General features: G+C 42.6%; 1 protein-coding gene across 1 annotated transcript in view; it reads left to right on the top strand.

Annotated features, from left to right (window-relative positions):
- The first annotated feature begins 1,199 nt into the window (after positions 1-1,199).
- Positions 1,200-11,249, top strand: part of LOC128874331 (fl(2)d-associated complex component-like) — a 50,842-nt gene continuing 40,792 nt past the window's right edge. Inside the window, exons 1-2 of the mRNA XM_054118981.1 lie at positions 1,200-1,470; positions 6,191-6,437. Of these exons, the coding sequence (XP_053974956.1) occupies positions 6,201-6,437 (237 nt within the window). The 5' untranslated portion in view covers positions 1,200-1,470; positions 6,191-6,200. The remainder of the gene's footprint in view (positions 1,471-6,190; positions 6,438-11,249) is intronic.

Below are 11,249 nucleotides of genomic sequence, written 5' to 3'. Positions count from 1 at the left end.
CGCAATTAATAAGTCCGTTACATGGTCGCGTTGTGTCGCGATTTCCATTTAGCTTCCATTCAGTTCAAATAATTATTTGACAGAGTCACACTTGGATTTTGCAAATCGAAGGGAGTTTTGTTTTCCTTTGATTTTCATCGTTTCGTACTTAGTAGTAAGCTCGTCGACTCTACGTAGAGTGTGCATCTCTATGTGTACCTGTATATCCTGTATACTATGTATATCTAGTATACTATGTATAGTATACCTAGAGGGAGGTCGAAGGAACTTTGATTCCTTGTATCTCCGGGTCTCCAATCGCAGCAACCTCCACGTGGTGAGACCTGGTAATCGGTATTATTTGTGACGAACAAATGTAAAGTGTAATCTGTAAAGTGTAAAGTGTAAAATGAGATTAGATTTAGATTAGCAGCTAATAACACAAAGGTATGCATTATATACCTATAATACATTACTTACGTATTGCATTATTACACGACTTGCGTATTATAAATATTGGTATTCAATTCTTCAGTAATATATTCCGAGAATGTTTCCACATTTAAACATTTTTATTCCAACTCCATAAGCGAAAGTAGCGAAGCAACCGTTGAACGTGGTTCGTTCGGAATGTAAACTTCGTTCGTCTCAGAAACTAAAACGATTCGAAACTGTATTTTTTTTATTTTTGTAATAAAGACACATTCCAAACATAATACCGGTAAACAATTTTGCATTTTTAAGTTTCCGATTTTCGCATGTCTTGCGTTCTCCCAATTGTAATTCGAAATGTTTAAAGTTCGAAAGTTCTAACCTACCGGAGTTAAAGCACAAATAATTTTTCTTTAATTCGAGAGTAATTAGATGGAAAAATAGCAATTACTGTTGAATGGTAAACAATTTTGCATTTTTAAGTTTCCGATTTTCGCACGTCTTGCGTTCTCCCGATTGTAATTCGAAATGTTTAAAGTTCGAAAGTTCTAACCTACCGGAGTTAAAGCACAAATAATTTTTCTTTAATTCGAGAGTAATTAGATGGAAAAATAGCAATTACTGTTGAATGGAGCCACTGTCCCGACGCCTCTGCATAGATACAACCCTGCGGCCGGTACGTGCGCCGTAGTCCCTACGTAGACCGCCAAAAAGCATCGAGGTCGAGCGGGTGGCGGCGAGTTCGGTCGACGGGGGCCGGAAATGGCCGGTCTGGCACGAACGCTCGCGAGCCAGGGCTCTTGCGCGGTTTGCCCTGCTGCAGGCGCGCAGTGCAGCCGCCGGTATACCGCCAACACAGTCGCGGCTCGGCGATGTTTCAGCTGAGCTGAGCGCACGAGGGACGCTCGTGTCGCCGGCGCAGGCGGTTTCTTTCGGTGCTTTCTCCTCGTACTTGTCAAATTTCTACCCAGGTTCTGTCGTTGGTCCTTGTTCCCTGCCCTCCCTCCGACGAGCCACGCGCGATATCACAAGTACCGTCGAGGAGCCAGCAACGACGACGTAAGTGCATTGTGATGATCATAGTGTTACCTAGTTGCTAGTTCCGAGTGCGAGACGTCGAGCAAACGATCGAAGGTTCCGGTCGACGCTCGCCGAGGATCAACTATGACTTCTCTGTAGGAGCTTTCGCGTACGAGGTTGTGCACCGGTTCTGTGAAAACGGGAAAGCTACGTGTGCCAATCGCGATGCAGGTTTGCCGATGAGACTCGTCAATGACAAGGAACGTATCGCTCACGGTTCACGGTGTTTAGAGAAGTTCGCGGTTTTCGTTCGATTCTGTATGCGCTGGTGTCACTGTCGAGTCCGCAACGAGTGTTTACGCGCGCTGTCAAACCTCGCTGTTGTCCTCGTTTTGTTCTCGACAGCGGACGACGTTCCAGCTTCGTCGAACGAATTCTATAAAATCGAACCGATACGAAGTAACGGACCCTCGCTCCGGCGAGTAATTAAACTTGAAGCAACGGCATTAGAAACTTTATATTGTACATTGTTAGGAGGCAATTGATCATTGCAATCGGGAATCGCTTACGTTATAGTAAAGGCATTGAATTTCCATACCCTGTAAAGCCGTATAACACAACCATTTACGATCGTTGAAATAATGAGAAAGAATTGCTCTATGTGTACAGCAACGTGCAATAATTCTCTTTGCGAGCACGTAGTGTTTTACTTCCGATTATTTAATAAACTCGAAAGTCGCGGTGGGACGATCTGGCCATTCGTTTACGTGTTTGTTTCGTTACAAAGGTTGTCGTTGTATCGTAGCATTAAGCATGAAAACGAAACTGCATATTGTCCTTTCAAAGTTATACGTTCAATGAGTTATAGCGATATTGTAACGAGCCTACGGAGCTGTACACGATTCAAGAGTGACATCCACGTTTTTTTTATTCGATCTACGTGTCAACAGTTCATTGTTTCGAAATTCTTTCGAATCGGAACTACGAACATCGCGGCGTCCACTTTCGCGATGAACCGAAACTATAAAAATCGAATGGTACCGTGTTATCTGTCACGACGTCAGGCTTCGCGCGGAGTCACGTGAGAATGAGGAAAGAGCGGGAAGATCGATCCGAATCGTGCAACACGGCAATCGAACGGTACCGAACAACAGAAAACAGCATAAAAATAGAAGCCAGCAGGACGTGTACTTGGCCGTAGCCTATCCGGTACGATGTTATCCTGCCGCGTTGGATGTCCTTGTTCTTGCGACCGCCATTGCGACATGTCAAGGCAAAACGCATACGTACGTGTAATATTAGATCAGTACGATAGTTCTCGCGGTAATAGCGTAATAATTTCCCCGAACGTCATACTACCATTCTCACCGCGACTCTGCCTTATCGAGCCACGCTTCCTGCTTGATTCGGTCACTTCCTCGAGACACTTTCGATTATGATACTTCATCTACCACCTGTCCTAATTTAACAGACACGTGTTTGCTAGGGATGTTACGCGCTTACGACAGAACTGCTCGTGTATTTGATTGATGGAACAAATTAGGCTTTACCTTTCCGTACCTATGATTATCACGCGTAACAGTTTTTCGTTTGGCCGGGCCCTCGAGCAGACAAAATACGTGTAAACGACCTTGCCCTTGGTAGAAACACGATGAATCCCCGAGGTGGTGCACGTTTTCACAGTGTCGAGTGCGGAGGGTACAACAACGAGTCGATATATTGATTCATTTCCGATAATATATTACCTCCCAAGGTGATAACGCGTGCACGGGTATGTGTGTCGTCTACGCACCATGCAATCCTACCGCGACGTCGTCTTTCATCCGACGTTATCGGACTTTCTGTCTACCGTTAGGAACCCTCGATGTCGCGTTTTTAGGGCGAATTTTGCATCTATGGTTTAATTGGCGCATTAAACGATGTTCGATCCGCTCGATGCGCGGCTATCGTATACCTCGAATCAAAGCGGCGGGGCAGTCTTCAACGTTGTGCCTCGCTTCGATACGACATCATCTTGACCGCGATATCGTTTAATTTGTCGACGAAAAGAGTAACATTTCCGATGCATATTTTTCTATGTTTACCAGCGAACAGGTAAACCTCTGCAAACACCGAGACGAGGTATACGGAGAAACCTAGTATATGATATTAGATATTCAAAACCTGGTACAGATACGATTAATAGTTCGCTTTGATTCGCGATCGTAGACTCGGGTTAATTCTCCTCCGTGCGAATCGGTACGAATTTCACAAGCGTGTCAACGTCAATTCCCCATAGTATTCGCATTGGTTTCTTTCGAGTCGCACGAAACTCGCCCACACGGAATGCTTCACGTGAAATTGAGAACGAGGACAGCAGCTCCGCCGACGTCTAATCGTTCGTTCTGAAGTGTTCGATCAGGAATCTCGACTGTTCCGACTCCCAGCTTAAAGAACTTGATCGCTGAGGTGCTTTCCCGTCAACTAACGACACTATGGCATCGTGAAACCGACACCACGTTGTTCGCAGACTGCTAGTAATCGGATCGACCCCATCGTTACACCCTTTGGCGAACGCAACACAGACGCAATTGCATCTTCGTGTAGACCGCGCTGAGTGGAGGGTACACGACCCAGGCGCGGACGGCGATATAGAGCGAGCCGCGTGTATTTCTAGAGCAGCCGGTTAAGAATAGCACGGCAAATAGGCGGTTGAATTAAATATAGTCGGTGAACGACCGAGAAGTAGATTACGAAATTTCATTGAAGTCACGGAAGTCCGCTGGGCGACTCGACGTTGCGGAGGCCGTCTCTTTATTAGATTCCTGCCCCACGGAAAAGTCAACGATCAGTGGAGTAGTCCTACACCTCTCGGGGTTCGTCGCAAGTGGTGTATGATAACTTTGTTTTAGAAAGGGAAGAGTGTTGAAAGTCGTGATAAAGAACAGACTTCTGTAAAGTCCTTTGGACAATGGACAACGCAGAACTTTTTAATATGCGGTTTCTGTTTTTTTTGAAGGCAAGCTATATCATCAAGAGTTTATAGGAGAGCCTTGTTCTTTTGAAGTACGATTCGTAATAAGTGTTGGAAGATGAGTCTACTAAAACTTTAAGATTGTTGATTACCTTGATAAGGAACTGGCTTCTGTAGAGTTCTGTAAAAAATTAGGCATAACCTGAACCTCTTCGTTAGAACTCTGTTCGCTGAAAAGTCAAGTATCAATATAGCGGGCATGTTCTTTTCAGGCTGTTTGGTGTTGGATAAGCTTTTCGTAAAGAGACAATATCCAAATAGTGACTGTGAATCCCACTGTGAAGTTAGCATCTCAGTTCGGCATTCCATTTAAAAAAATGTCGATAACCCTGACGCAGCCTCAACGCCTGTACCAAAATAGAAAAAAAAATAGAAGCCTCGTTTTTATGGTCACTTTTGAAACTCGTAACTTTTACCTGAAAGGTTTTTCTGTTTCGATGATATTTTGGACTTTGTTGCTCTGTAACAACCAGGCCTCCTTGTTATTAAATTTCTGTTCTCTGGAAAGTCAAAGCTCAGCAAAACAACACTGTCCTCTTAATGGCGGCTTTTGCAGGATGAACTTGCCTCGATGAGAAGATTGATGAGTATTTGGATAACGAACAGGTCTCTGTGAAACTCTTTGAACGAGGTGAACCTATATTCCAGGTCTGCAGTTGATATCATCTCTGTCGATGTTCCCGGATATGCTTTGCAGAGAGGTCATTACGAAGATAGTGTTCGTTGTACGAAGGTTCGTACTCATTTGGGTCGGAAGATCTCTTCGATATCGTTCATTTATGGGCGGCAGGGCTCGCACAGAAATATCCTCGGGCTGGAATAATTGGCATCGGGTAAAAGCTCGGCCAACGGTACGTTTTCGTCGCAGTCATCTGCAACGGAAAGCTATTTCGTCGCAGATGTTCCCGTGCGACATTAACGAGGATTGTAAATATCGAAAAATGAGGAAGCGAAGCCACGCGCGGTATACGCTTGTGCCTTGTCCGACAACTCGCCCGCGCAGACAAGGAATTGTACATAAAAACGATTTGATGGAAATCCAATACCCAATAGTCGTCTCTCGGTGACCTAAAATTCTCCGTTCATCCGTCGAAATCTAACAGAAGACTGAAATTCTTCGCGCTAGCGAGCAAACGGTTACCCACGCTTTTCAACTTCCTCCGTATTAGTTTTATCCGCACTTCGAAACCCTTGGAAAACTTCAGGTCTGAACTGGTGACTGCGCCGAGTATCGTTCTATTCTTCCGGAGCCTCTCGTACGAGAGAGATAACTCTACAGGCCAGCTCGACAAGCTACTTGCTTTGTCGTTCTACAGCCGAATGGTGAAGTTTCGCGAATTTACCTCGCGAAAGTTTGAACGCTATGCTACGAGTTGCGTCGTGTAAAACCGAGCAATTGTCCCGAAGAAGCGATCCATTATGATACTTGGATACCACGTTTCTGTGAGAGACGCGTTCCGGGCAATCGGAACAGTGGCTGTGCTATTTCAATATCCTCAATGAAGCACAATATACCGGTGCGTGGCATTGTCTAATGCCGCAACAATCGGATATCGTGTCATTAATTAGTCCACACTGAAACGATTTCCTATTTGTCGTGTGTGCGAAACGAATTTCAAAGAAAGATTCGATTACGATTAATCGAACTTTTTAAATAGTCGTCGGTTCGTTCGAGTATCTTCTCCGAACGAAATTGTTTTGTCGTCTGCTCTCAGCCCGGAATAAAACGATATCGATCTTGTCCAGGTGATCAATCATGCCGGCTGTACCAGCTGTGGCCGAGGCTGCCGAGCCGCTGGAGGACCTGGACGAACCACCAGAGCCACGGGTTCGAGGAGGCAGCGGACGTGCTGGCCTCATGAAGCCGTTGGTTGTCCTAGCACTTCCTGGCATGTACCTTTTCTACAAGTACAGCCAGTACAGACGGGAACAGCGTGAACTATCGCGGAGAAGAGTCACCGAGAGGGAACTTCAGCATCTTCATCACAAAATCGTGAGTACCTGAAACCAATAAGAGTCGAAGCTTTTTTTTTTATCAAACTTTTATATTCTTGAAGGAGAGTTTTGCACTTGGTGACTGGATTGCTTAAATATTTAGCGATAGTACTTATTTTTGCGATATTTTTAAAATTTATTAATCCTATCCAGATTCATTTTTTTAACTCCTCGCAAATACATTTTAATGTATTTAATTGTTCGGTGAAAATCCTTGTCACCCATATGTGGGTATCGTGGCAGTCAACGTGTTAAATAACCATTCCAAGAAACACACTGTCTATAAACGACTTAGGGGTTTTCTTTACAAGTTGAATTCGAATATTAAATGCTTTTGTCACACGATGAAGTTTTCCTGCATAGTTGAAGTCTTCAAGGTCTCCTAACAGACTTGCTATTCACTCCACCTGTTGTGACTTCCAAACAGTTCTATATTTACAAAGAGATCAATTTGTCTATTCCTAGTTTTAGAAAATAAAAGATTCTGAATATTTCAACCCAAAACACAATCAACCCTTTTACTACAGAGGTTACAAAAGTAAGAATTCCGAGAAACACATCGACTGTCTATAAACGCACTAGGGGCTTTCTTTACGAGTTGAATTCTAAAATTAAACGCTATCGTCACAGGATGAAGCTTTCCCACACAGTGGCAATCTTGAAGGTCTCTTAACAGAATCGGTATTTGCTTCGCTCTCGTGTGCACTCGACGTACGAGCAATTGTCTCGTTGCTTCCACCTGTTGTGACTTCCAAACAGTTCTATATTTACGAAGAAATCAATTTGTCTGTCCCCTCTTCTCCAAAAAAGTGAATCCAACTGAATGGACCGCTTACCGCGACTCATTACGTTTTCATTGGAATCTCGCGGTATTTTCTAAAAGGTCAGTGAATAATGCACGTACATAGTACACGAATCGGGATGCCTGCCCGAAATATCAGGAGGGAATAAGAATTTTAAATGTCAGATTTTCCAATGTACGTGCTCCTTTATAGCCATTCGTGTGCATCAATGGAGAGCTTATCAGTACGTTGAGAATAGCGCATGTAAGCTTTTCAGGTGCAACGATGACTATGATTATCTAGGGACGATAGCTGAGTCGAGACGATTGTCGAAGATACTATATTCCAGAAAACAGATGCGAAAGGATGAGGGTGTAGTAGAAAGAGCTAACGTAACGGTAGGTGAAGAAGGGTTCAATTACCTAAGGATAACGTGATCACCGCTCGCTAGAAAGACTCTGCATCAGCTCCTGAAGGGTAAAACCATTTATTCCTGTATACGTCAAGCCTTGTCGAGTACTCCCCTTAGCTTAGAAGGTCTTCTTGGTTTTACGCCCCTCGACATGCACCATTTCGGGACGTTACGTTACCATTAATGAATTAATTCGGGTGCACTTCACGATACGCTTGATCAACTATGTATACAAGGTAAGACCGAATAACATATACAAGCGTGTATAGGGTGATTCCTTACGAAAAAGTGAAGAGAAAAGAAACAATGATATTTTACAATTTTTTTCTTACTTTTCGAGAAAAACGAATTTGAAAATCTACTCGTTGCTTATGCAGTTGTGATTAACACTAACACATGAACTAACACATGATTCACCCAGCAATGTGAAATGACTACTGACTAATTGTAAGTTTGTATGTATGTATGAGTGTCTGTACGTATACAAAAGTATTGTTACTGTATGGTGCCAATATTAAGTTGTATTATTAATGTATACAAACACTATGGGTATTATAAATCGGTCGGTGAACAATATCTTAGTTATTATTGCTAACGCAAAGGATAGATTTTCAAACTCGTTTTTCTCGAAAACTAAGTAAAAAATGATAAAATTTTCTTCTTACTCCTTTACGAGGATTCGTGTCTGTTTGTAGATAATATTCGGCCACACCCTATATAATTCTGCAATAATATTAGCCTATTTGCATCGTTTGACATATGTACTAGCATCTCGTAGCCTAATTCTCAGATGACACGTATGGCTTATTGGTATGCACAGACTAGATGCCTCGTATACTTGTGGTCACTGAAATTTCAAGCAATGTTAACCTTCTCGATCATAGATCGTTTCCTTTAAGTAAAAAATATTCATCCAGTGTCTCGCGTTATGTAGGTTTCAACCAATTTAATTGGAAAAAGAAATAACGGTGCTTTTGTGTAATTTCTAATAATTACAGTCATATCTATTGACTTACTTTTAGATTTATAGTGCTTAAGATGAGTGGTACGAATTATAGTCGCTCAAGGTCCTCGAGAACCTCAACTTTTCATTTTAACCATTTTTAAAAAATTCTGTTCTTGAAACGGCTTCAACTTCGTTAATTTTAAGAGATCGAGCATAAGATTTTGTAAATATATTTTGAAACTATATTTAAGAAAAAAAAAATAAAATCAATTTTTTCAACTAGAATACCATAGTAAACAGATTCGTTCTTTTAGCTGGAGTCGTTTTAATCTCGAGCAAGAGTTACTCCTCTGAGCGCTCGTGTGCCGAAGATTTACGACTAGAAACTCTGAATACGTATTGATTTTTGTACGCTCGACGTGCACCGGCTGACTTAGTTCTCTCCCCATTAGCGAGAGACTCTCTTCGGTTCGAGTTCGTATAGGAATGGCAATAGTGTGACGGTCTCGATCGCGCGAATGGTGCTTGTCTAAATTAGATCGCATAATATGATTAAGAGGCTATCATCGTACGCGCGAAAGGATAAAAGATTTCTTCCGATGTCAATGTTTTTACAGGAATCGAATCGACATGAGTCGAATGTCGTCTCGTCTATCGATTGCCCAACTATTTCGTTGATGATTGTCTATATCCGGCAGCACAAGCTCGTTCCGACTGTATGTTGAATTCAGGGTGTACCAAAGCACAAATCTTGAACTTCGCTAACTCAGTTTACCCATCACGCATCTCGTGGCTTTTCAAGCCTCAAATTGTTGACAATAGTTTTCCTCACCGAGTTACCCACGCGCTGCTAACGCTAATTAAGGCACCACAGTCAAATAATCAAATCTGAAATTTTGACGTTTTGTCGGATAATTGGTTTATTTTAGGATTGCTCGGTTGCTCTTGCGTATCAGTGTCGAGATGGCATGTAATCCAATTTATTTCGTGTGCTTTTCGCGCGGGATCGCCTTCGATTCCATTGAATTATATCGAGATGTGTCAGCGGGAGAAGCAATCGCTGGAGGGTCACCTTCAAAAATCACCACTATCCCCTGTGGTTCAGTAGGTCAGTAAGAGGAGTTGGCTGAGCCCGCCAAAAACAAAAATGAAAAAAGCGTCCCCGTCAGGAAGCCTGCCAAGGAGCAGTATTCACGGCCGGTGGATCGAGGATTGGGGATAGCTCGGATACTTGGTACAGTTAGTATGGCCAACATTCGTGTCCTGCCGACTGGAATTTCTCGAATCCATTTACCTGCCGTCGCTCCTCTGATTTACGGTCCCTCCACGCGCGTCCTATTGGACCCTGGAAACTATGATACGACAGGGATATTCCAGCAGTTCTGATATTGGATTATCGCTAGCCGCGAATTCGTTTCCGCTGAATGTAATTACGATGATTCGGGATACTTCTTTCCCGAAACCGTCGTCAGTTTGGACAGCGTAAATCGATAGAAGCATTCCATGAACAACTGCAGAAATTTCTTCTCGACACCTTCCATGCCACGTCAGAGACGTACGCGAAAAGCTGAACTTTCCATTCAAGCCGTGTGTAATATTCGCTATGAAACGGAAATTTTTTAAAAAATTTGTTGTGAAATCGTATGTTGAGATCTGAATACTGTGGGAAATGGAAGTTTTTATTAAGCGTCCCATGAATAAACTGTAAATAGAAAAATGTTTCGTTTCACCATTTCCTAGAGCTAATATTTTTTAAAAAGTGATTTAACGAATACAAACATTTTTCTGAGCCCATTTCTCGAGGGCGTATATATACTCCTTTCTATTGTAAGGGATGCTTGGACTCGTTCGGATCATATCGGTACATAGTTATGGTAAAGTACTCGAATATTCATAATTACACTGTAGATTTTATGCATTTATGACGTACAGTAACATAGAAAACATACATAAAATATACATAATGTATGTTGAATGTATTCTACAATTAATACAATATAATACTGTTATTTCATTTTGCATAACTGCACATACCTTTTGGTTACGTTTAGCATGTGCTTATTATATTAGTTTATATCATAAATACATAAAATCCGCAGTCTATTCATAATTTACCACGTAATAACGAGGTTTGGAACAGAAAAGTCAGCTGGTAGCCGTTTCCGAGACGTACCACACCTAGAAAAGTTCCATCGTGGCTGTTCAATTACGAAACTCAGCTGGCAAATCGAATCGTGGACCCGTGCTAACTCGCGTGTCGGTAAACGACCAATCAAAGCCTTGGAATTTTAAGACCTTATCACAGCCTAGTGATCTGTGACCTTAATAACAATACTGGGGGGTTCATTAATGACTGCAACGAATCACTAGGTCATCGAGGATATCGTTAGAGGTCCGGACTTCCTCGTTTTTAAAAATTTCATAAACGCTCTCGCGTGCGAATAAACGGTCGAATGTGAACTCGAAGTCCCAGGAGGATCGACGAGTACCCGGCCTTGCAAGTACGGTCACCCATATGTAGACCAATTTGCCTGCAAATTGACCAATCTGGAAACACAGTTTACGAGAATCCTCTTGGACGGCTGACAAAGTGCTGTCTTTCTGAATTATTCTGCGTACATGCGTGAACGTTTCTCAAAAAATTCAGAGGTCACCGATGGAACCTTGGCA

The sequence above is a fragment of the Hylaeus volcanicus genome, chromosome 3 (genome assembly GCF_026283585.1).
Source record: "Hylaeus volcanicus isolate JK05 chromosome 3, UHH_iyHylVolc1.0_haploid, whole genome shotgun sequence".
Taxonomy (NCBI): Eukaryota; Metazoa; Arthropoda; class Insecta; order Hymenoptera; family Colletidae; genus Hylaeus; species Hylaeus volcanicus.
Note: the sequence above shows the minus strand (reverse complement) of the source record. Positions and strands in the feature narration are given on the sequence as shown.